The 27,919-nt window shown below is 40.6% G+C and overlaps 1 protein-coding gene and 2 non-coding genes across 3 annotated transcripts; 2 read left to right on the top strand and 1 right to left on the bottom strand.

Moving 5' to 3' along the window:
* The first annotated feature begins 7,694 nt into the window (after nucleotides 1-7,694).
* On the top strand, nucleotides 7,695-25,522 carry LOC135489663 (homeobox protein EMX1-like). The gene is made up of 3 exons (XM_064775115.1): nucleotides 7,695-8,638; nucleotides 15,772-15,941; nucleotides 23,959-25,522. Exons 1-3 carry the CDS (start codon nucleotides 8,161-8,163, stop codon nucleotides 24,178-24,180), a joined length of 870 nt encoding a protein of 289 aa, XP_064631185.1. The 5' UTR covers nucleotides 7,695-8,160; the 3' UTR covers nucleotides 24,181-25,522.
* Nucleotides 11,595-11,666, bottom strand: Trnap-agg (transfer RNA proline (anticodon AGG)). The gene has a single exon. It is a non-coding gene; the product is annotated as a tRNA-Pro (tRNA).
* On the top strand, nucleotides 19,104-19,175 carry Trnaw-cca (transfer RNA tryptophan (anticodon CCA)). The gene has a single exon. It is a non-coding gene; the product is annotated as a tRNA-Trp (tRNA).
* Nucleotides 25,523-27,919: the final 2,397 nt, after the last annotated feature.

Below are 27,919 nucleotides of genomic sequence, written 5' to 3' on the forward strand. Positions count from 1 at the left end.
ATTCACTATTATCACTATATGAGATCTTTAAGAGCGGCAAGTATAATAATGTATTTCGGAAATCTCATGTAAAACATGATGAGGGTTTATTTTAGTATTGTGGTGACAAAATGGAACCGATGATACACTCATTGATAAAGTCAGGAAGACGGCGATAGGATCACCGCAAAACCACAACTAACTCGAACTGACAAATCCATCATCGCCTATTTTTATTTCATCTGATTGTGGACTTGGGGGTTTTTTTACAACTTGGAAAAGAACGGCACTGGTCGTGAGAACTAAAGTCACTTGGGTCATAAGTTATATTGTTGGCTCGCTGGAGTTTTTTTAAACATGGCCACATGACAGCAGTTTGAAAGCTCAAATTAATAGGTGCACCGAAAACTCCTGCGTCCACGACTGTAGCTGTTGTCCTTCGATATGGAGGATGTCTAAAAAATCCCCATTGTACAGCTCGAGTTTATATAATGAGGCATTTATTTTAGCACCCTGTACTTTGAAACTGAGGAGCCAGCTAGACAATTCAATATACATGTATACAAGTCTTTGAAGAGCGGAACTGTTAACCTTTGAACATAAACAGTCCTCCCTCCTCTACACCCTTTGAGAAGCTGTCTTAAAAGCAAATGCAATAGTTCTACCCATTTGTCCCGTGGTAGATGTGGTTTACGTAAGATCCTTTGTCCTACACTTTGACTGACAGTCAGACCAAGTTTGCTTCTTTGCCCACTTCAGACACCTGTAATTTCAGTAATGCATCGCAGAAAACGGCCACTTTCGCCGCGCCGTGCACTCAGTGACGCATCGGGGCTGCAACTGCCCGTCACAAGAGTAATCACCAGGTCCGGCCTCCGATATAGGAACCGCGTCTCCTCACAACAATACAAAATGAAGTTTAATCATCTGATGTCTCTTAAAGAAAACATAGTCAATGAACACTTGATTGCCACTAATGTCAGTTTTAACAGTGTAATTATATGGTATGTGTGGGATCGAAATCGCTGGGCGCGGTATGGGCCTCGGGCTCCACTCGGAGGACAGATGGGCCCGAACCCATTCCATGCGTCCAGCAGTCCGAAGAATAACCACGTTTTCATGTCGGGATGTTTCTTCTCTGTTTTGACAAAAGATAGTGTTTTTTCATATTTTCTTATCGCGGGTTGTTAGTTGCATTTCAATTTCGCTGAGCCTTTGTAGTGCTGGGCGATGTTGTGGTTTGGAACACGCTTGGATGGCCAGCTAGTGAAAGATGGACTTGCTCTTCCGAAATATGCGAACAGCCGCCTCAGACATGGCAGCGAGGAGTCCTTCAACTGCGAGGCTGGCTTAGTGTCTTTGAAGTGATGGCTCGTGACCAACCTGACCTAAAACCAAAGTCAAAGTAATGACGTGAAAGTTGCTGCTGGTCAGCAAGATGTTGTCCTGGATATGGCATCAAGATAACCAAAACGCCTGCCTCACAACTAGCTGTCAGGCTGATATAAGTTTTTTAGTCATTCAAAATGCAAAAAGTCCGACCTTTCATCAGTACAGCCTCGGGAGAGAAAGTAATGCAATCGTAGAATTATCATGATTGTCCAATACGAGAGGTCACCCAAACCGATCAACCCAACTATTCATCTCAATAACTTGTTTGCTCCCAACTATTTAAAGAAGCAATTTGTTTCTTTGGTTTGCTGGTCTAGTTTACCAGTAACTCTGAAGGAGTGATTGCACCCACAGATTAGGCAGCTGTCAGCGGGAACCGTAAAAGAACCCGAACCATTACCCCGTCAAAACGCATGCCCAGCTAACCTGTGCGCCCTGAGCGAGAAGACGACTTAACTTTCCCATTAACGCCCGTAACCAAACTGAATTGAATTGTCACCCCCAGTATCATCAACTTGCACCGATCTTATCATAACCGAAATCACTGTAATTTTCAGTTTCATCCCAAATCTTTCCAAACTGGACAGGGATGGTTGGGCAGTGTTGGGCTGATGTCTTCCGGGTGGGTCTGGCGTCAGTCATGTCCAAACTGACAGTGAATTGGCCCTGGTTATCTAAATGACAAGGAAGTGGATTCCTTATCTTCTAAATGTGGTTATGTAAACATGTCGCATCCCACTGTCACTGGCAATAATTGGGTAAATTTTGGTTATATTGGGACGAATGATACTATAATTAAAGCTGATTTTATCAAGGGTTTTGTAAATCGTTTGAGGGAATTGTGGTTGGACCAAGTACATGTAGTTTGTCGGTGTGGGATGGACATTTGCCAAGCTGTTCAGAGAAGAGGCAAACTTGCCTCTTCTCTGAACAGCTTGGCTTTTAATGCACAGTATACTTGTATACTGTGCATTAAAAGGCATCGAAAACTGGCAACAGTTCGCCAATACGACTATTCAGAGTAACTATATTCAGAGAAGGTACCTAGTGGCTTATTGAGAAAGATGAGTGTCAATGTAAGATAACCATCTTATCTTTGCTCAAATCGGTGATGATTTTTTTCCACGGGCCGGTTCGGCCGTGAACATCAGCCAGAAGTCCCTGAGGCCTGGCGTCCAAGAAGCAAGTCATTATCGCTAAATGACGACTGTGGATTCTTCTAATCGTTCTGTCCGCAGAAGCTATTTCTTCCAACCACTAATTCCTCCCTAGACACAGGTTTCACATCATTCTTACAGCGAGTTTGTAATCTACGCTATTAGAGGTTAAATTATCGCCTATTCTCGCTCCGAGAACTAATCACCGAGTGCCGTGGGCGCGGTTTATATCAGCGCGAAAACGCGAAGTGTCAGCGGAAAAGATTGATAAATTTCTCCAAATTACGACCCTGTGACACCACGGATGTGAAAATCACAGAAATTTCAGGATCCATTATGACTCTGTTACAGTTATAGTAAAGTAATGATGCTCAAGTTGTCCGAGGTTAAATAAAATGACTGTTAGCTGGGTTTGTTGGCAATTATCTCTGACAGAGACATAATTACCTCTGGAGCTCCTTGGCGATGAGATATTGTACCCGAATGACCGGATTCATTTGGAGCAAGAACAAGCTAATAAACGGTAAATGATTGTATGGGCGGTTAGAGGCAAGTGCACTACTTTATCAGTACTTGTAAATCATCATTCTGCGTGTTATAACGCAGTTAGATCATGTCTTAATCCGCAGTGATTTCCAGGCCACCTTTTTTTAAAAGGGACGTTTTCACTTTCTCAACTAAGTTAGGCAGACACATCAATCATTTGTTGAGCTGGCGCAGAACCAACAGACAGCAACATCCAGATAGATAGACATAGATATCTCACCAATAACTCTTGGTGTTATGTATACCGTAAAAAGTCATATCTAGGAGGTCAATGATCAGACTGATGACTTGTATGTATCATAAGTCTGGTCGCTGACATCTAACAAACGATTTTAAGGATTTATACCGACATCTTATTTGTTAATGGGATATAATAATGTCTGTAGGACAGAAACATTCCTTTCATGTCGGATCCGATATGGATACAATAATGAGCCATATTAATGGCACTTTTCCCCATAAGTGACCGTGTTAAGTAAAATATTGAGATCTCCAGATTATACGATCACATGCACTGTCACCAATGTATCATAAATCCCTGAGACGTGACTATCAATAACTTTCTAACACTTCATATAAATGTGTTGTAAATCATCAAAATTGAATGTAATTGACTTCGTTCGTCCATCTTTTTGTACCCTTTAAAGCACCTTACTTCCAATTAATCAAACTTTGATGACATTTAAGGCCCGATAATGTCAATGATATTGATCAAATATACTTTAATGAATCATTGATTGATGATATCATTATCGAAACGTCTTCAAAATGGCTCAAGTTCGCCGCCTCAATAAAAGGTAGGACGGTGGCTAGTCCATTATTGACAATGCCGAAATCAAGTCAATGACATCAGAAAACGCTTTTCAGAAGGAAAAAGAACCATAATTTCATTTGGTATTCCAGCTGTATTAGTCTATAGAAGACTGGGCGTTCAACTCTTTTGCTTGTGCCTTGTCACAGTCTGGGACCTGTGCATCTCAAACTCATAAATATCCAAAATCTTTTGATTTCGTGATCGGTCCTAAGAAGGAAAAGGTGGCCGATGTGAAGTTTGCGCCGTCGTATGAGACTACGAGTATATGCTGGAACATGCAACTTTACTTTTTTACTAGTTATTCAGTTGGCCTTTGTCGTGACATGAAGATCGATGAGAAGCGAATGATGGTCGTAATGCACCAGCTTTATAAAAAAAACTGTTCTCAGCAATTACTATCATTATTATCATCATGAGTCTTGGTATAAAACAGTTGCCTGTCCTGTCGGCAGACAGACGTGGAAGTCTGCCATCTCTGTATGTTGAACTAAAACTCATTCTGTCCCATTATCAACTATAATTTTCCCATCACAATCCCCGGATCGTTTTAATTTAAATTTGTGTTTACTTCATTAAACTACAATGGAACATGAAATACACCCGACATAAGAGTTATTAAATTGTGCTAAAGTGGCTCAGGGCGAAGTTTACAGTCGGTCTTTTAGTTACAGTCAAGTGCCACCCCGTTTATCTACCGAATAATACGAGTTTCGGCCGCCTTTTGAGTAATCTTACCGCCATTGAAGAGGACTCGTCATTGTCAAAACACACACACAAATCCTTATTATACTGTCAAGCGTGATGCCATGCTATGGTGTCCCCTCAGGCCAGTTTATGATTTCGAAGAATATTTCCATGAGTTTTGAGATTTTACCGAAAGTGATCGGCGCGAATCAACTGTTTTTAAGAAGACTTCTAGTAAGCATCTTAACCACCATCAACCATCTCAACTAGCAGCGTCTTCTACACATAGTTCTCAAAAATACTTTTCCTCACACTGGTTACTATTTTCACACTTCGTGTAGGTATTGGCAAACTCATCGAAAAAGAATCAAGTGTCGTCTATTAGATATTGGAAGCAGTCCATTTCAATCTCATTAATTAGAGCTTTGAATATACTACGACGCTCGAGGTGTCTCTATCATAAAGCGTTCCTCCCCTAATGGGACAATGGTTTGTCGTTTTAACAACTTTTGGGCTTTAAGTGCGGTAATTGCTATTCGATGAGGACGGCACCGGGGAAATGTTTACTTCCACAGTCCTAATTACTAACAGGATTCTGGCAATAAAGTCAGTCCCTTCGGGAAATCTTGGTAGTCTAAGAGAGGATCATGACATATCACTAAAGCAAGCTAACGTATTAATTTTGATGTTGGTCATTGTTGAGAGATGTGATGATATTTGTTGCGAAGTCAACCGGTCATGTGTTTTTTCCTTCGAGGTACGGACCTCGAACAGATTCCGTTAAAGTCGGGTCTATGAACTAGGTATCAGACTCTGGTAGTATCGACGACAAAAAAAGTGTTTGAACTCAGTCCTTCTGTGAGTTCTATCTTGTTGCACCACAAAACTACCAATTGGATGTTGCTCTTTGATTGTTCGTTTGCCAAGCACATTTAACTTGCAGTAAAATTTCCTTTGGTCATCGCGGTAGACAAGATTCTATGGAATAGAGTATCCGTAAATGCATGGACGCACTTTGAATTCTCAAATAAAAATTTGCCTTTGACATTAAGAATTAGCAAAGTTGGTGAAAGTCCCCACAGGAGCACAATCATAGATCATAAGGTGTCCGCATTGTGTTAAGGCAATAATAAGTCAACGGGCTTTGTCCAAATCACATTTATCATCCAAGACAACAACATTATTATATGCCTTGTGCCAGTGCAATAGAAAACCACTCACTTAGAACCGCCGCTGTCCGATACTTTCTTTATTTCTTTGGTCGCGCATGCAGATAATCGTGAAAAGTCATATATGACAGGTATTTCTTAAGAGTCGGGCTCATCTATCACAAATTTTGACTGTAAGTTTATATATTTCATTTGGCTTTATCATGGCTTCGACTCATTATGCGTGCACTCCAATGGGAAGTGAATTTCATTTTCAATGCGTTATTGTGAATGTCGGACAACATTTACTGCTAAATGTACCTCAATGAAAGGCTAATGTGCATTTTTAGATGTAAACAAATCCGTGACTAGACATGAATTTTACCTCATTTTCAGGGATAGGTTGTATGCCTTACTGTTATTCTTTAGAAAGAAGCTTTAATACGCCTGTTAACCATGATGTTACGAAGGTATTACCCGGGGATCAACGGAATATCAAATGTTTCACTTTTTATTGCTATCAAAAGGCAGCTCATATATTACCAGATATCAGAATGTAATTCACTCAATGTCAACGGTTTCTGTGTTATAAAGAATGCAAGAAGCACCGAAAAAGCACATCTGCAATGGCCGTCAACTTCAGTTTGCAAGGTATACCATATCAGGTTGAAGGTTGGGTTGATCGAATATAGGTACGTGCCGCCACTTTCAACAAATGTGACGGGCGTGGTGGTGTCGCAAAACTATATCCCTGTTGACCAGTAAGAATGATTAAGTTGATTAAATCAACAGCACAGGATGTCAGCTGAACCTGTTGCATATCATTTCGTTTTTATGGAATCACCAAGACATGTTTCCGTTTATGTTTGCTTGAGATGATAAATGGCGGAAAGGCTAGTCACTTTTATGAGTATCAACGCCTCCAGGCGCATCCCATCTGTGTCTTAACGATGTTAAACTATGAATATACGACGCCATTGGAATCTCAGCAACATATGTCACATGACAATTCAAACGAGATATTCCGTGAAGAAGCATTTATGAAGGAGAAAGACAAAGCACGCTTGAGGACGAATGGCCGCTGTTCATACAGGTGCCGCCTAGAAATGGTTCCTAGCGCTTTATGGATAGGACACCATCTATTCATACTTAATTTTGATGAGAATGGCCACAGCTGACGTTTTGTTTTACAGATGTACTCATTTATATTCTATTGAAAGCATCATGTCGGAGACATCGAATCGGTCCGAGATTGAAAGACCAGCGGTGGTGCTCTGACAGATTGAATTTACCAAAGGTGGCAACTGCATATTTGACTTTTGATGTTCCAGTTTTTTATTAATCGCCGGATTAAAGACTTCATTGTTCTGCATGTGTAACACGTGTGTTTGTTGCCCATGTTTCAGTGTTTCTATACAATAGAGAGCTAGAGGTCCCAAAATTAGATGAAGAAGAAGAATCAAACTTTTATGTTTTCTCAGCAATATTTTGTCTATTTTGTCATTTTTGAATACTGCAAATTGGCGATTTCGGGTGGGTTTAGAAAACCCTGTAATTCAACCCAATGAAGTGAGTGAAATGATCGACTAGCCGTCTTAATCAAAGTCCAGTCATAATGGGTCCAACCTGTACAATATGAGCCGGTGAAACAATCTGCTACGGCGAGCTAACATAGGAAAGTTAATGATCTGCTCATATTGATACCGTTTTCATAAATTGATGCGAAGAATATCAAATTTCAATAACAATGAGCCCATCAAACAAGCGCCAGTCGCACGGCAGATTTCTGTAACCAATCACAACGGCTACATCGTCCCTCGCCTACCTCGAACCCATGCGAGGTGAACACAACTTCAGCACGGCGCTGCCTACTCTTGCGGAACGCTATCGAGATTGGAGAATGCCCAAGTGATAATAATTGAATAATTAGCCTATCACGTCCAGGTTATCCAACAGGGATATTTGCCGCGGATCAGAGCACATTGGGGACAGATCGTAGAAATTAAGAGCGCGAGTTGCGGGCCATTTGTAGCATTTGTCATTGAGAGTTGTGACGGACAGGTTTACAACAAACCGGTTAGAAAGTTGAACTATAAAGCCAGAACATTCTCAAATACGCCAGTCTACGGAGGCCAGTCGAATTACTTGTTTAGAAGTTCCCTGCTTCGCTTAAGTACATTATAGGCACCGAAAGTCGTTTACAGGGGAAAAAGTCTCGCAATATTTATTCCCTAAGAAGGAAACACCGTATCGTATAGATCGTTATAACTTTTGGAATCACCTACAGGGAAGGCCTTTTCGGAGATGGAGACACTTCCCACGCACCTCCTCAGCCATCGCACGATTTAGATCGAAAGGATAGGAAACATTGGAAGGACAACATCAAGAAACAATTTCGGACTTTACCTTTTTTGGAAAATACGTTTCCACGGGATTTAGGATGCAGCCGGTAGCACCAAAGAAGAAACCTCATGGTTTCAGTATCGAGTCCCTTGTCGGCAAAGACTTGGAGAAACGTGAGCGAGAAAGAGAATTAGAACGGACAGTGAGTCGAACAAGCGTGAGTAGCCGGTCACCCTCACCGGTAACTGAGAGAGACTCCCCTGAACCCTCACACAGGGCTGGCTTCAAGCCGGTGGGACCTAACACTCTAAAAGGACTAAGACTGCCAGAAATGGGACTCCCTGTGCCTGACGGCATCCCTTGGAATCCATATTCTACATTAGGACTCCCAAATTCTCCACATATTGCATGCCTACCCCCAAATGGACTTCAGGTCTCTCACAGTGCCACCCCAGGGGCCATCCACCCCATGTTTTTCGGGCCTCCCCAAAGAGAGCAGTTAGGACTCAGTATACCTCATATTTATCCTTGGCTGATGTCACGGCATCCAGGAATTTTCGGACAAAGATTTGCAGGTAAGGTTGTTCTTAAAGCGAGATACATGTACTAGTATACATGCATTTTAGGTTTAGAAAGTTGTTCTAATATTAAGTAGAACTTCACCTATCTATGTAGTTTGCGTAGAAAATATTCGTTAAAGATAGCATTTTCAATTCCGACGTGAAGGTTAAGGTACGACTCTTTTCCATTTCCGTTCCTCCCTCGGCTCGCCAAGTCAGTGTTGCCGAAGGACTCGGTGAAAACGGACCAAATATTATATCACCGAGTCCATTTTTTCAATGCCACGACACGAATTCCCTTTTACCTCTTTTTCAGCTAAAATTGAGGCAATTCGAAATTTAATACTGACTGATATCTCGGTGTTAAGTTTTTATTTACCAAATTGTGTCCTTGGTTCGATATTACACCAAGTTAGTTAACTAAGTGACTATGTAAACGTTTCATTCAACCAATACCGCGGTTCCCGTCGATGAAGAAACAGTAAAACGAATGATTTGGCTTCGAAGGGCTTTTGACACGATCCAACAGAGATCCTCTCAGGGAGAATACGACACAGTCATGTTGCAAACCATGTCAGAACCGAACTTGACGTGCACATTTTAACTTCCAATATGTTCATATCGCAATGGCACTATACCGCGAGTTAGATACGAAACAGTTGAAAATTCCGCCACCGTATTATTTCAGTTTGTAAGCTTACTTCGACAGAAACATTACCTTTTATGGGTAATGATAAATATTGACCGTGATGTAACACTAGAATTCTGTATATCGCAAAAGCAGGAAATGGCACCAAGAACAGGTACAGCAAATTCTTTCCACAGATGCCTGAAAACTGGTGAACCAATCTTTGCCCTTGTCCTTCTCACCAATTAAAACGGGTGGAAGATCCTTACACCAGGGTCTTATCGGGGAAAGGGTCACGTTTAAGGGGTTCCATGAGAAAGGGAGGTTCTGGAGGTTATGAGGGCGTTATCTAAATAATCGTACAAAGGTTCTGTGAGAGAGAGGCGGAAATCACAACACGGCGAGGGTCTCAAATCAAGAGCAAAAAGGCTACTTTGATGACGGAGGCTCGAATGCCTGCAACCTGCAACCGATATTCTATCATAAAATAGATTGGAATATTGGAAAATATAGCATTTAAATATCAGGTATTCTATGCTGTGATTGAAGACATCCAATTCTGAGTGTACATGATATGGGGAGTAACAGTTCAGTTTACTTTTTATTAGCATTGGCAGTTACAACAGTTTGACATTACCGTATATATGATAATAATCACATCAAATGTATTTCATTACAATCAGCAAGTATAGATTTAGATCTTTAATCCATTTTGAAATTAGTGACAAAAATTCTATTGTCACTGTTCCCACAATACATGCGGTAATTAACAATTCGTGACATATGCGAAGATAGACTATTGAGAAGTAAATGAATTTGTTCAAATTTGGAATGATGATTTTTTTATGACACACCTGTTGCATGGCAATAAATCTCTCAGTGAAAACGTAATCAGATGTAGTGCGGTTGAACAGGAATTTGAAGTATTTCGAAAAAGACAAGCGTTCTTTTCACATAACACTTCTGATTTGAGGGCGGAAATTTTCTATCTTTGATTTTAGAGTCTTGGCATCTCAAAACCATGACAAAGGCACATGCAGTCATTGGCCTTCGAGATTCGGCCGAAATCACCATCGGAAACCGGAATATTGCCTTCTTTTTTCGAGAAAGCTATACGTTCTTCGTCATGTCTGATTTTGGCGTGGTGTTTTTAGATACTTCAGTTTCAAACGGATGGAAAAAGTTTGTTCAACACTGCAGTCTTATCCGTTTGAAATCACCAAAAGAGTGCCACTTTATCGTGAAAAAACGTCCATAGTGAATCATTCAAAACGCATACCTTAAGTAACGCTCTAATAATTCATTCTGATCAGCCAAATAAAACAAGGACTGCTAGGCGAGACCAGAAAGGTGAAATTAAAGGGCAAATGTTGCTTAAATATCTGTGATCTGCATATACGGGTCGCGCCTGCGGTCTTAAACGACTAATTAACTAACATTCATTAGGAAAGTGATTGTGCTACTCGATATCTGAACTGATAAAGTTACCTGGGCGGGCTGTTTAGGAACGAAAAAAAGTACCAAATGGTATGCATATTGATTCAAACAGTGTGTGCGCGGTTTTCAGCTGGGCGACTAAGTAGTGCCTGTACACTGGGCCTTTTTACATGTTACACTTGTACGCGTGGATCCAAAATTCTAATAAATACCGAATTTAGATTTAAACAACATTATAGTTGCTTTCCAAGGCTTACGTGTTCATGTACGCCAAAACACCTTTAAGCATGTCGTGGCGCCAAGAGAGATGGTCAGCTTGAGTGTGTTCCGCTGAAGTAGACAAGTCCAGATGATACATCGGGATATCTCCTCAAACGACAACATGCAGATTCAACAGTTGGTTCCATGCAGACACGCCCAAGAATTCATTGTGAGATTATCACAAGCAAATAACTAATAATACTGATTTGCGCTCATCAAACATTGTCTTTATTTCATATGCGAAACGGAAGAAGCTATTGGACTTTAATTCATTTCCATCATAAAGTGACAAGAATTTAATAAAATGGGATGCACGCTGTATTGATACACATGGCGGACATGTCACTTAAAGACATCATTCATTCCATAAAATTGTAATTATATCAACATTATCTCCAACTAATAGATTGAGTGTCACATCTCCTGTTTGTCATTCACTTGATTTGCACGAAATTCGATCTTGGCAACTGTTGAATGTATTATCGAAAAGGGAAATGATGTTTATGAACAAAAGGCAATATAAAGTGTGTTGTTAAGGTAGATTGAGCGGGCATTCATCATTAAAACCAATAATTCCCTTGTGAGGAGAAAAGATTTATCGAAATGATGATCAAAATTTTCTCGTCGACTATTGAAGTGGCAAAAGGGCTCGTCCGGGAGTTGAACCCGGGACCTCTCGCACCCTAAGCGAGAATCATGCCGCTAGACCAACGAGCCTTGCATACTGAGTGCAAGTCTACCCACATCTATATACGATGTTTTTCAGTGAAATTAATAAGGTCATGTTGTTCCACGAAAGAAATTACAAAAGAAAGCCTATTGTAATTGAAACAACGCCACCAAGTCTATTACAGCGCCGCGATAAGTACTGAATTCAATTGGTATAATACTCTTCAGAGTTTCAATTAATACGGTCGGGGTACCTAAGGCATAAGGCTATTTGGTCTATTGTTCAGAAGAGAAATGTGATTAGTCTTTTTCTAACATTAAGGTGGATTATCGCTCAGACGTATTGTTATTGTAAACAGCAAATGCAACAACACTTATAAAGACAATGGCAAATCCATAATTGTACCTGTTAGGGGCCACAGTAGACTCACCCAAATCTTTTCTCTAGCGATTTCACCCCTCAATTTCACTAGCGACAAAGGATTCCGGTAGGCTTATTGCTACCGGAATTCGATTCCTCACTGGTGAGGGCGGTAGGTCCGTGACTTCATCATGTCGTCACACGACGACGCCCGCACCGCCGTGCAGTAGATCGGCCAGCTCATTTTGTCCAGCCTCGGTGGACTGGTAGTACCCCAGCAGTTGACAAGCCAAGGAGAGGTCACCGCACTAACAGCCATGTCTCGTATCCTGTCGGCCGCCATGATGAATCGACCCCAACCATAATGTTGTTTGCTTTTAAGGAATTACAATGTCAGCAGTATTATAGGATATTCTTTCGCTTTTTTAAACCTTTTCTCAAAGCCGCCATTAGAAACCAGCGCATAATCGAGAAAGGTTGTTGAAGAAACTTTGTGCAGAGAATCTTGAGTGAAATTTGACACGTTCTTTGACCGCGAATGAATTCTAATCACTTTTTGATTAATGCACAAGGTCAGAGGAAAGCAGTTGCCTTTTCACTCCGGTTACATTGTTTACTTTTTAATATTTTAAAGCTAGAACTCGCATTCTCAACACGGACTTACACAATAGCTTTATGGAATATTTGTCAGTTATTTTACTGCAAGATGAATTAAACATCTTTGAGTTGGATGTTGGTGGAAGATGAATGACTTAACCACAATTGGGGGTCATCAATTATAACTTGGGTTCACTTTCTGGCGTTTTACAGAATGCAACTCGAAAGTGTAGCCCGATGTGTCAATGTCTTCATTGAGATGTGGACATTTCAAACACGTTTGAACAAGCCCCGTGTGTCAACTGGGCTAAATCGCTTCTTAAATTGCCACGCAGAGAATTAAACACTCATCATTATCATTCTAACATCGTATACTTTCATATTCATTAGCGTTGTTATTACCCTGCTATCAAATTCACATTATTCATCATCAGCTTCGTTCCTTTTGAGCCACTCCGAGTCCCTAATTCAGCCAGCCCAAGATGGCGGATACAAAAGATGAAATTGGACTTAAAACAGCGTGGAGCTGGTCCATCATCGGCAAATATGCAATTTCCTCATATGAAACCGTCACATTTGTTAAAAAATTTAAAATTCGAGTTATCTGCGACAAAAGAAAACTTGAAAATTGGCCTTATGGCACTGAACGGTTTGCATTGAGTCTTTTGTCAACCTTAACGGGGTTACATTAGTCAATGCGGCAACAGAGTACCCATGGTTCAACTAAGTAAATACCCCTTAAGTACGGCCTAATTGGCAATCGACCATCTAATAACTCCATCGAATAGACACCGAAGAACGCAAATATACCTTTATGAAAATATAATTATTGAAATCCGCGCGATTGTGACAACAGAAATGACGCATCCTCATGTCTTCTGTGGACCAGATATTAAATAAACATTCCAACAATGAAGTTAATTTAGTCTGAATTTCAACTTGAGTACCACTGGTAACGATTTCGCTTCAATGTCAAGGTAGGGGCTCTGTTGCACAGTTGACGTCGACAGTAACCTTGGCGTTGAGTCGTAATGCCGTAATTGTAAAAAGAAGTTACTGCAGAAGGAGATTTCAAATTTATTTTTGCAATAGGTCACTTTGTCAGTGACTAGCGAGGCATAAGGATAAGAGAGCAACCTGTGCGGTGGGGCTACCTCTCTTCAAGAGTACGTTTGCAACAGCCTCTTTAGAAAGTAAGTTGAGTCCAACAATGTGAAGAAATAGCTATATATTTCAAAGTGACACCTTAACGACTCGGGCCCTGACAATGCATAAGTCCCGTTATTGTGTTTAGGCAGGATGGGACGCCTGATATCGCTAATAATGATCCCTCTGTCCTCGATAAATGGACCCGAATGAATTATCATTTATAAGTATACTTAAAGGTTCCATTAGGTAGATTTACTGTAAACATTTCGTCATGAAAATGTCGGAGTGACGACTCGAATAAAATGTCACTTTCTGTGGACATTGTTGGGAGCGTTTAGAGGTCAGCGCGGGTGCTTCGATATTGTGACTCGAGAATTCGCGGACTGTTTGAGATGGCACGGGCTAAAACCATTTCGTTGTTCGCTATGTTGAGTTTATGCGCACTCCACAAAGATAGCTCGGGACGACTGAGAGATGGTTTGAAGGCAAGCCAGAATGAGTGGTTCTGTATTTATGGGTGGTTTGAATGTCGCAGCATGCGCTCTATGTAATTACTTGATAAACGTCAATAAATGACTGAATTAGCAATATTTCAATTTGGAAATATTTCCAGCCAATTGAAATTAAATAAAAGAGAACTCTAGGAAATTCTGTTTGATGCAGTGCTGATGGCTTATCCGCCTTCAATCGGCTTTTTGTTGTCAAGAAGACTTGCAAGGCAGGGGACATAGCATGCCTTTCAAATATTTCAAAATGATAGTGCATAGGGGGAGTGATATTGATGATAATTAGAGAACCACTTCCCCAAATGTCAACATGAAAAGGCACATTGGGTAGTTCGAGTACTACTTTTTATGGAAGCAGGTCTCACCTCAGCATATCATAAATACCATAAAATCATTTCTAAGAGATCAATTATCAGGCCTTTGCTTGCATGCATGTCACACGCTCGATCACCGATCTCTTAGAAGAGATTTCCAACACTCTCCATACCAAAGTGGCTGTCTAAAATCATCTCAAAAGACATTGAACGTTATTGAAGTCACCTAAAGATTAACCTCTTTTAAATCACCATTCCTAATCTATGAGATCTGACAATCCTGTCAGCAAGCTATTACAACATGTCCCCTTTTGAAATTGATATTATGATCTAGGCCAAGGCGGGCATTTGTCACGAAAGGTTCCCTCCAGGACTACCTGCTGTGCCTCACCATACCGAGATTAGCATTAGTAGATGTCTCTTGTCACCAAGTACAATATCAATAGACAATCTGTTCAGAAAGTCAACCGAAGCGTGTGACCGTCGAGAGTGAGAGAGTAGACTCCTATTGCGCCGGCATAGAACTCCATTGAGGAAAAAAGTCAACGAAAACATTCTGAAAAATCATCATAAACTCCCCTGGATAATTTTACTACCATTAAGGCGTATTTTAGCCCCATTAACCTGCAATACAATGACTTCAAAGCCATTAGTCCGTATCACACAAAGGCATCTGCTGTCAATGTCGGGTATAGAAGTACCGACAGCAACCGTTAAAAAAGCACGAAGTGATATTTGGATCAGACATTTGGTCACAAAAGTCAAATTCATAAAGAATTAAACCCGGGTTGAAAATAATGGTAAGATCAGTTTATCATGAAAATGCGGTGGATTCACGGGAGTCGAACCCGGGACCACCAGATCGAAAGTCCAGCACTCTAACCGTTGAACCAGCAAGGCTTTCACGTCAGGGCGGAGATTTTCGTCGCCTTTCATAGCCAGGCTATGGTGATCTGAACCGTGTGTAAAACAGAGCGAATTTTCATTCACACAAGGTCCAAATCGCCTTGTTGAATACTTCTCCTTCATCATGAGGTGCGGTAAATGTCTATACGTATACGTATATGCATCCAAGTCAGAGGCTTGATAGTCTTACGATGTTGGGTCTACATCTTCCCTGCGTTCGATTTGGGGAATGATTACGGAAAAGCAATACTTGAGTGTGTGAGAACCGCGTTTGTCGAGATTGAATCTGTACTAAAGTGTCATCCTGGTTTTGCTTGCAGGTCCAGACGCCAGTATCCTCCTCCAGCCATTCCGCAAACCAAAGCGAATCAGGACTGCCTTCTCTCCGTCCCAGCTCCTTCGCCTTGAACACGCCTTCGAGAAGAACCATTACGTGGTCGGACAGGAACGGAAGGATCTCGCCTCCAGTCTAAGTCTCACAGAAACACAGGTAAATATGCATATATTGTCGTACAAACAACTCTTCTACTGAATTCATCCTTGAAGACTCGTGCCAGTGATGCTACAATTTCTATTCCGGCTTTATCGAATGTCAGTCGAAACAATGATCCAAGTGTAACCACTGGTCAGACTTCGCAAGCGCCGTTCTGCATGCGCTATTGAGGTGGGGCTTTCCCTGATATCATTCATTTCCAATTTGTGTGATGGCTATCAAATACTATACAGACGCAAGGCATTGACATCGATTGTATTGTTATGGCACGTGTGTCCTGAGAGAGAGAGCAGTGTTATGAATCAGAATAATCTGATTTTAATTTAACCAATTTAAAAAAACACACGAAATAAGCCATTCTGTTTAGTTAATATTCAAATTTGTTGACAGAAAACTTGAAACGCTGACCATAAAATTCGTATTAGGGGTGTTAGCAGAATATTTTGAAAAGGGATAGTGGCAGTGCCTTATGAATAATGAAAATATAAGCCTTCTGAGATTTCGTACAAGGCCCATGGGTAATATTAAAACATACATACCACATGACATTGTCTAGTATTAACGAGCATGAACAAATGTGAGATTCTACATTTCATCTCCAGACCAAGTCTTGCGTGTCTACTAATGTCGTGTTTATTGATCATAGCCTGCCGAGGATAATTCCAATATTTCATTAAGCCTTTATTAAGAGCCTAATTTATTTTAAAAGCCAGCTATCAAATAGATAAATCCGGTTTCATGAATGAAATTCATAACGTCGTTAAGAGCCACGAAACCCAAATCTTTTGTGGCGCGCTCGGCCAGAATGGAAAATTTCAAATTTCCGGACACGACAAACCTGGGTAATTAAATTTATCTCTGCGGTGAGTGGGTCTTTTATGAGCATACGTTGTCTATTATAAGCATTAGGAGGAGTAATTTACTCCATTACAATTTATTAGCGAATGTAATGGCAAATACGAATTGGTTTGTATCAATGATTTGAAACAGTGCCTGGGCAAGCCCGGTGCAGGAGACTCACCAGGGTCTCTAGAACCGCCCGGGGCGTTGGCTCGGCCTGATCGGTCACTGCTCTCCACTATAACCGGCCCAAGATCTCAGGTCGTCATAATATTTTGTTTCATGCGCAAATAGGAAAGCATAGGGAGAGTGGAAACATTTTGATTAGGCGGAATTATTATTCTAAATGTGGTTAAGTGGATAGTGATTGAGCCATTAGGCAGCTTATGAAGCCATTTATATAGAATATGTGTGCTGGATGGGCACATCAGAAAGCTATTAGGGGAGGAACCTGAGCTAATGGCAACAATAATATGGCTGAGATGAAAAGATGGGCGAAGAGTTTTAAAGCTTCTATCGCATCCGAGCGACGAGTGGGGAAATATTTAGTTTGGAGTGAATTTGGTTTATTTTATTGCGTTGTCGACATCGGCAGAATTGGTTTTGAGTATTTTAATATTTTGGCTCAATGGAAAATCTGTCACAAACTATTTAGATAAAATGGAAGGTTTTGATCAGCCCGGTAAAATCCGAAGATGGGAATAAGTTCTAAAAACATAGGTCAGAGCTGTTTCGAGGACACCAGACCAGAACCAAGTCAGAAGCTGAAACACTCCTTCATTATCGTGCACAATACGACGAAAAAACGATAAGATGATGATTAATGATTTGTTATTAGGAAATCACGCATTATATCTCCGGTCAATGCACTATTAGCCTTAACAGACATATAAAATTATTCTTTTCCCCAATTTTACCGCACAGTGTCCCGTAATAATCACATTTGCGTGTTATGATGAAGTTTTGACAAATCACTCAACAATGAATCATACACCACTTGAACACAAAACAAAAAGGTCGGAGCAAACTTGGTCCAATATTACTTAGTCTAATTGCCCGTGCGTGTGAATTTCATCATTATGGGCGCGGATTTTCTAAGTTCGTAGCATTCAAAATGGCCGACAAACAAAAGAAAGTATTGATTGCGTCCATTTTCTATTTCCTATTTTCGGACAGAAATGATAAAGTTGCTTTCGCCAATTAGCGGTTCTTCTGGGTCATTACGCGACCCATTTGCACTACACACCTTAATGGTCAATTGGTCACAACTTTGAGACTTGTGACATGTTACTGCCTGCCTCGCAGCTTAATCATTAACCAATTTTTCATCTTCTCATACCTGGCACCCCAATGCACCCCAATGCACCCCAATGCACCTGTAGACAAAGCGAGTTTAGTTAAATACACAAAACTGCATAAAACTTTGACCTGCATCGCGAGGAAGCTAGTCGTACGACGAATCAATTAATCATTTTTCATTCAAATAAGGCAATATGATGTCAAAATTCGGACAATATTCGCGACGCTTAGTGACACAAACATACACCAAGCAGGTCAGAGACAAGATCACAGAAGGTTAAGCCTTACATTGCTATTAATGATGATTACATTTTATTTGACAACATTATGTTCAATTTGAAATTATGGCTGGTAATAAAGCCCCACGGGTTCATAAGACCGTGACAAATATCATTGTCGGATAAAGCCAAGGTTGCTTGCCTAATCTGTCTTCTACGTTATCAACGGATCTACAACAGACCTACCAAAACACAGAGCGGCGGAGAACATCCTACACTATACAAAGAATATCACAGGCAATTTCATCTTGATCGATGACAAAGAATACACCGTCTGACAAGCATTGTCCGCGCTGACTTAGGGCAGGCCCATCTTTTTGTTCTTTGTAACCATGTCACATCGAATCGAAGAAAGACACTGTTTAACGTCACTATGGCAAATTTGGTCACAGTAGATATTTCTCCCATTATTGCCATGAATGCGCCTGTACCTGGCTTATTTTTAAGGCATTCTTAGACGGAAGGCTATTCCCAGCATCCAAGTCACGCACGTAATCTCACTGGTATTGTCTGCGACGTGAAAGCATCTATTGGTTGTGTTTATGGTACAATTACAGCAGATTACTAACCCTTAATTGGCTACCCTTTTCAACAAACCCTCTGGGAATCTTTATGGGGGTTGAGAGGGCCGTTTTTGACTCCATGTCATCACAAACCTTTATTATGTTATTTTACGAAATAAGTCAGCTGTAGGTACATGTACATGCTATACCTTGCCGTAGGTTCTTACCAAATCCATCGGGATTCCGTGGCGCAACGGTAGCGCGTCTGACTCCAGATCAGAAGGTTGCGTGTTCGAATCACGTCGGGATCAAGATATATTTTTACATTGGTAGTGTCAGATTACAGATCTTTGTCTCTTGAAGCTCCTTGTCAGATTAGATCTTTTTCTGTTGATGCTTGTTCCTTTATCTTCTTTTTAACACTACTTGCTGGTAACGATGAAGCTGCAACTCTTACCCGCAATACTTAGCCAGTTGTAAAAGATTTTTCACTACCGCCACACACCACAAGCACTGCTTCCCTTGGCGATGAGGGCGTTTTATCCGGTACAATACCAGCCTCTCAGCCGCAAGCCAAAATCTCTACGATCAACTTCTATCACATCTCACCCTCATTTGTGTGGTCCAGCCAATTAAAGAGAGACGACAGTATAATTGGGTCGTCATTACGACTGATTGTTATGGAGGAAGGGCCTTGGGCCAGGGACGTGACAATATCAACAAGTCAAGAGACAAGACGCCTGATTCCTGTTGGAGAACCAAAGGCCATATCTCAGGGCTCTAAAGCTTTATCACTGGAGCTTTATCGCTGCCACTGATTTTCCCATGGGGGTAACAATAAACTTTAATCAGATTTGCGTCCGGTATATTATCATGAATTTATTCTTCAACTGATTTTGAAGGTTTGACAGAAGTTCTGATACTGAATTCCAATTCCAAACCGCGCGAAACTCTCGTGATTATTCAATAGAATTGAGACTGATGAGTAGCCATGAGTAAGCTCAACTCAAACTCTACAAATCCCGCACTTGCTTCAGTTGTAGCAGACGAGAAGTCCTAGTGATTACTATGGTATCACTGCCCAGCATCAATTTGATAATCGAATTTTCATTAAGGTTTTATTTGGTCGTCTGCAAATAAACTCAGTGTGGATTTTCGTCCATTTGTTTGTCTGCTTTGTTCGTTTTAAGATTCTGATGTCAGTTATTTCTGGAAATGTTTGCGATGGGATTTTTGTCTGTTGGTTGCGGCCTTATCGGACTTTCTTCACCGGGCCTTCGGATACAGTGTGAATAACCGAATTATCTTTACTGCTGATCATTAAGCTTATTAATAATGATTTGATGGTTTGAACACATGTCGTGGTTTCGGTTTGGGATTATGTTAACGCGGTAGAGCATCTCTACGAATAAAATACGGCAAAAGTACAATCAAGACGTGCGTGGACCAGCTTCCATCCGCACTGTCAGACGGAGTTTGACTATTTTGACTATTGTTGAGCGCAATAGGGCGTTAGGTTTGGCATGCAGGGCTATTCATCTGCAACTGTTTGTTACTGAGTTCATCTTTAGAAGACTATGAGAAGGCTTCAAGTGCATATAACAATGCTACATTATCCTAAAGTTTCTAATTAAACGGTTTTATTGATTAATCATAACAATCATGGTTTATCACAGCAAGTTACTTTTGTAATGACCAAATGTGAAAATTATCGTTCCTGTTTGTATACAGAACATTATTGAGAATATCAGCAGGACTAACCAGGAGTAATTTTGTCCATTGATTACTAATTGGTTAACTAACTCGTTATTGTTTCGTCCCCCTATGGACTGTTTCTGGGCGTTTACTTATACCAACCAACAGGTTTATATCAACAAAGTACATGGGAAAGAAAGATTATGATTTATAGAAAGGCGACTTTAATTCAAGGACATGAGGGGGTGTCCTGTTAAGAGGGTAAACAAACCGATGTTTCAAATGAAAAGGGAACGGAACCTTAAGCTCAACGAAAGGGAAACAATAGAACTTACTGAATATCTAATGTTTGTAATAACCTTAGTTATCTTCTTGCTCGGCCCATTTTGTTACACCATACCGTCAAGTTTTGATAGTTCTATCAAAAGTTTGCCCGTGAGCGTACAAACAAACCCTTCTATCAGCAGTATCAAGTGCCTTCCTTTCAAGTTGCTGAATGCAATTTCCGATCCTTTAAACTTGCCTCTTTCTTGATGAAACCAGCCGTCATGACTGACTGTCAGGTTAAACCCATCAAGAACTCCAACGCGACCTGTCCCTAATCGCCCGTGATCACTGCACCCATAAGGTTCATTTCTCCGCCAAGCCAACCAGAACAGAAAACCTGACAACTTATAGAAACATCACGACCACATTACCACAATGATTGGAAGTAAACTCTGGCAAAATGTCATTCAAGAATCTATATTATGATGAGAGAAAAACTAATGGTGTGTGTAGTGAGTGATGGTTGGGCACAAATTGGAAGAAATTGATGGATAGAAAGTCTAAAGGAAGTGACACTACCGAAGGATATATGACGTGATTTGGTCTTAAAAGATCCCAAGTCATCCTCCAGTAGTTAACAAGAGCCATCAGGATGTCTGCTAGAGTTCGTTACAAAGATGGCGGCTCATTTTACATTTCAATTTGAAGCGGGACGGCCGATCATTGTTACGCTGAGAAGCCTTGATTGAGATGGTTGATAGTGCGGAGCCGTGGTGTTGCGTTGTTACGTTATCATAATGTTTATGTTATCATTTTACTAATGTTTTATAAGGATACATTCGATCATTTCAATATTTTCCATTGATCATAGAATATGAAATTGTTGTAGGCAAGAATCAGAATAACAGACACTGTCCAAAACAATTGTAAACTGAGAATTTGTTGTTGTGGTGGAAATATCATATTGTCATAGAATGTTTTAATTGCTGAAAATCTGAATGTGGAACTGCATTTGAAATAATGACTTGGGAAGAAACTGTTGCTCTGTCAAGCACCAAGGTCATTTGCAATGATTGCTGCAACACACCCGACGAAAAAGCAAATGATCACCAAGTGCTGTTTTCCCTGAATTAATAACTCCAAAGTGTTTTCACGCGCAATTGCTTCCATAACCGATAGAGATGAAGCTCTCTAGGCGTGTCCTACGTTTCCTCCCGATGCCAATTTCCTAACTGGGAGACGTGGTAACGGACAAATCGTGTGCGCCACTTCGCGCTTCGCCAGCCAAGAGTAACACACGCCTGGCTAACAAACTCATGACAAAATCACACGAAAGAGGAAACTGATCATAAATCTTGATCTCGGCATCATATTCATTTTAACCTGCAATTGCTCCATCCGTTTTCGCCACGCCAACCAATACCTTACCAAATGAAGCATTAATTGACTGGTGTGACGGCGAGGCGGTTTGTTTTGCCTGCTAAGTGTCCGTGGTCTTTACCCAACACACCGGTGACAATTTGCCATAATTTATACGTCACTTTGATGGCTATTTTCTTGATATTAAATCCATATATTTCATGATGGAATAAACGAGGCATTTAGCATAGGAAGTGAGTCTAAATTGAAACGTTTTGTTCGTGGCACCATGCAATAGATTCATCATCACAGACGTGAGCGCAACGGCCAAGAACCGCAAACTGGAGCATAAAACTTGAAGGTGAAATAATGTTATGCTTTATTTGGTGTTTGATGGCCATTCTAATAACCAATAACCACCATGGAAACGCAAAGTGGTCATAATCTGTTGATTTGGTTGGCAATATCGTAATTAATTTTGCAATAAGTCAGACAAATTGTTAGTAATCGTGACAAAATATATTATTACATTTGATAAATTATCATAGTGAATTATCATTAATATGGAGTTGGCCATAAAAGCAGTTGTGAAAAACCTACTTGTAGGATAGAAGATATTTCATCATCTAGTACTCTTTCTCAACCTGATACATTTGAACTCCGTAGTTAACCATGGGAAACTGTAATACACCTGCAATGTCACCTTCTGTCTCTTCTACGGAGAAGTCACAGAAGTAATTATGAAACTCGAGCCAAGCTCATCACAAACCTTTTCACCGCTTAATTTTGCTAATCAGCAACATACATTGTGAAAGAACAATCTACTTTTCTGTCTGGCGTGACAAATTGAAATAACTATCTGCAATTATTACAAGAAAAGGAAATTATTCTATTCAGGTATACAAATGATCGATATATGTTCGAACCCGATTCTAATCCATTAATAACGCTAATAAAGGCTTTTTACAATCACCGGATATTCTCGTCAAATCCACAGCACTATAAATCTTTGTCTTATAGTCCAACTAAAGTTATTAAGGATATATCCAAAAGAATCGGGCGTTCATTGACAGGGTTCATAATCAAGGAACATATGGGCTGATTCACATCAACCACATTAATAAATCTGATGGATAGTCGGTGTGTGTTTACCCGCGGAGGCCAAACAAACCTATAACAGGAAGATTACACTGGACCCAAGTGTTGAATTTCATCCATTAAATTCGTGGAACATTTTCCATGATCTAAACAAATAAATTCGTGACAAATATGACATGAAAAATAGGCCTATGTCCACATTTATTGTGGAACGACAGATCAGTAGCATAAACGGTAATAATTGCGCATGCGCACCTGCGCATAGGTCAATCTTAAAATCGTTAAAAAGCTTAAGTTACATTTTTGTTTGACTGTTTCAATTTGGACAAAATTGTCATTTCATTTCGACACTTTGTAAACAATAAGTTAGTTCCTTTGATAAACAGACGAACCTGGAAACAGACTCAGTAACAAAATAATGTGTAAATTGATATTGTGTGTCACGATACTTGTGGTAAAAAATTTAAATACGGTTCGTGGCAGTTTTGCAGATCATTCCAGACCTTACCGACAGGTTCCGTTCGAAATCATTTTCTCAGCATATTCTTTTAGTATCGAAAAAGGAATCGTTTCCGCTCATCGGTCCCTTCTTCGTGCCCTCCTTCTTCAGGCATCTTCCTCAATTTCAAATATTTGTAACTGAAAACTTATTTCGCATTACATTACTCTTTTCAGGTTAAAGTGTGGTTCCAAAACCGACGAACTAAATACAAACGTTTGAAAGCAGAAGAAGCTGAGGGTGGAACCGGAAGTATGGCGCCGGACATGCGCGATGAGATGGAAGAGGAAGAAGAAGAAGAAATCGACGACGACGAAATACTCGACCCTTCATCGCCAAAAATGCCTAAAAGTTCACATCATGTCGACAGATGGCGTGCTGAAACGAACCAGTTATGATTATTTGAAATTCGTGCTTAACTTATTGACGTATTTGAACGCGGGACGTGACGAAAAATATATCATGTGACAGTAAAGGATTTCGCATGACTTTATGGAAACGGGCATTCTGGCAACGGACTCACAACGTTTGGTTACTTTTTCGTCTGCCTGGATGTGTAAATCTATTCAGTGGACGATATCTTGTTACATCTGTTATGAAAACATGAACAGCAGACTCGGGGTTGGACTACATGCACGGTAGCCGATTAGCAAATTTCCCTTCCGAATATCGTCTGCTTTTCGCCGTGTATGATACTGACATTCAGGTGGTTTTGAGACCAACCGATGTAAATATCAGTTCTTGGTGACATTGTGCTATTTGTCCCTTTCCCCATTCAGGAACTTCGTATTTCCGCCGGATCAGGTATTGGCCAATCAGGGGATACATATCATGCTTGTTCGGCGCAGCCAAGCTTGGCAAAGAGGACTACACGGCTTCTGATTCGTCGAGACCGGTCACATGACACAAAGTTTTAGATCACGTCTTCACGATAATGTGCTGTGAAAGCTCCTAGTGTTTTCGTATCTGTGTGCTTTCGTCGACAAAAAGAATGTTGTCAGATGATGACCTGGATGAAAAGAAATACAATGCCTGCTCTCATTTTCCCGTGCTAATTTATATATTGAAAACTGTGCATTTTAATAAACTATTTCTGACATGGCTGGAGCTGAAGAATCAATATGTTACTGTAAATATGTAGTAAGCATAGGAAAGGCTTACCCTTCTATTCACAGCTTTCCAATGTGTCAACAAAGGTGGGGCTATATTTTCCCCTTGGCATGGTTTCCCTCATTTAAGCTTACCATTAGGGAAGAGTGTCCGACTTGAGACCGGAGGGTCGTGGGTTCGAGGCCCGGCCAGCTCCAATTGGTACTTTTTGTGGCACAGTATGTGTGCTCCTTGGTTTCTCATACAGAAAGGTTTCTGTGCTGGGGTGGAGAATAAGTGTAAAGTGCTATGAGACAGTATATACTTGTACTGTGTAAAGTGCTATGAGACAGTATGTACTTGTACTGTGTAAAGTGCTATGAGACAGTATGTACTTGTACTGTGTAAAGTGCTATGAGACAGTATGTACTTGTACAGTGTAAAGTGCTATATTTCATGAGCTGGTAGTGGTATCAGAACGTGGACTGCGAGCAACTCGAGAAAGTGATCCACAAATTCAATGAAGACTACATGGAAATTGTGTTCAACAACCTGAGAGAGAAATTGAAAACAATGTTGTTTTTGTGTGGATATTGGTGCTGTTTATATATAATCATAATTAATTATAATATGTATGGCTAAATAAAGTAAAATGGGTTCTAAATATGCTTTATTCAATTTCTTGCAACTGTCCAGAGTGAAAACTGAACGTCAAAGTTCCTAATTTGGACATACTACACATCATGGAGATCACAAAGATGATTGCTTCAAATTGAACATCTTGGCATTGATATCATGAAATGATGCAGCTAGTTTCACACGCTGTCTCTACAACCTTAAATATTTCTAAGCTGATGTTACCAATTAACTAAGCAAGGTAGTAACAATAAGATACACCACACTGAAGTCGTCACTAAATAGACTGAGGGTGAACTAATGGCTTTAAGTAGGATCGATTTACACTAGATCCGATTAAAACTTTTCCCTCCTTTATCCACTTACTACCATAATTGTAACCAACCCAAGACTATAAACCATCAATCGGCCCCTTAATGGAAAATCTGAGGACACAGCAAACATACAGGCTGTGAGAAGCCACATCGGAATCCGAGAATCGCCAACATGAGAATGGCTTAATTGGTTTTGATGACTCGCCAAACACCACCCAGTGACTTTAACCACCGAATATATGACTCGGTTTCCCAAGTAATATTTTCCTAACACTCATCATTTTGGGAAGGTATGACTTCTTTTGTGACATGACAAAGCTAAAGTGGTACTTTTGTGGCCAAATAACAAAAGAGAGTGGACTATTTCAGCGGATGTTTTGCCGGTGTTGTGATAATTATCACGCGGCGTGCCGCGAATGGTTGGACGAAATTTGAGACGTATGTTTTAGTGGGAATGGAAGGTGAATTCCATAAGAGATTGCCTGCTACTTTAGCGCCTGATGGGGAATCCTGGCGGGAATTGATACGGCGCAACTTGTTTAACCAGGGTTAAGTTTGACTTGTGTAAGCATAAGGGCGTCAGTGAAAGTAACGACTTAGGGTATTGAAGGAGGAGCGGAGTTCCAATGAGGAGGGGTGTCCGAGCGATAGGTTCATCGTTATGAGCTCAAATCCATCAGTTGCTACAGGCGGCCTGTCCGCAGCTTTAGCAAAGGTCCCAGTTCCCAGTCCCAATGACGCCATCACGCAGGAACATAATAAACTGCAGCGGGAAGAATACTCTTATCCGCTCACATATCGTCCAACCATCTCATGGTAACGGCCGATAACATTTTCAACACAATCGAAACCTCCGCGAAAAAACTCATCCATTGATCAGGCGTAATCTTCTCGTATTGATACGAGAATAAGACGGCCATAATTGACGAATAGCAAAAATATGGCTTTATTAGCGCGGCTAATTTTCTCCGCTAATATGTGGTTTACAATATAATTTGCAAACACTGCAACAGCTAGATAAAGCACGACAGTCGTCTCAGCCAATAGTTTTCAATACAACACATCTCACTCTTAGAATGACATGGAACTGTGTACATTTTCATATCATCACAAAAGGAAATGCACTACCAATGCATGCAACGTTTGTAGCACTGGATTTGGGTTTGTTCATTGTCTGCTCGTAAATGCAAGCGACAAAGTCGTCTCGATTGGCAGTGCGGGACTATCTTCGATTAGGTGCGGGGCTATCTTTATTAGCTCATCTGAGGCAGGTACAATGTCCAGCGTGCTTAACCTGTTTAATTTGCGGTAATTGGAGAAAATCGCCATCATTTGCGCTGGTTTTATCTCGTGTGGACAGAATATATTCCTGAAAAGCGGCCGGTTTTATTAAAACCATATCATCTTGATAGCTATGGCAATTACACGCAAAAACTTGAGGCCATGGAAATTACTTTCACTCTGGAGGAAGATTTCAATGATTCGCTGGCTAACTAATTTCGTTACGTCCACACACCTGAGAGATGCTGCTGTAAACAAACTAAGAATTGACCAGACATTTAAACTTCCTACTCCACCCATGTTTCATCTAACCTAATTGGCACACATGACCTTGGATGGTCCAATGAAATGCGAGTGTTTCGTTAGGTGTCAAACATGGCAACCAATATGGTGGCAGTTGGAACGTTCCCTTCTCGAAACAAGTGACGATAGGGAAATCAAGTAATAGCCATCGATATCCAATGATTTTTCGGTTGAAATGTTATCTTTGTATTGAGTTAAAAGCGACCTTATAACCAGATAAGTCTGTATTCAGCAACAAATATCAAGTCAACGGTGAAATTTGATCCAATGCATCCCGTGCGAGTCACTCCGCATTAAGCCACATTACTAGGAAATAACACACACCCAATCACCGCAATAACATGATCGATCGCCACGCAAAAAATAATACCCTCTTTAAGGAAATATTATGATGAGAGAGACGGTTTATTAAATGATAACAAACTCTAATAAGGCTATTCATTATACATCATTAGCTACACGAGCCATCACGCGAACCGGTCGTCGCTTTGCTTGGAGGCTAATGCGAGTTCGC

Source organism: Lineus longissimus, chromosome 6, assembly GCF_910592395.1.
Source record: "Lineus longissimus chromosome 6, tnLinLong1.2, whole genome shotgun sequence".
NCBI lineage: Eukaryota > Metazoa > Nemertea > Pilidiophora > Heteronemertea > Lineidae > Lineus > Lineus longissimus.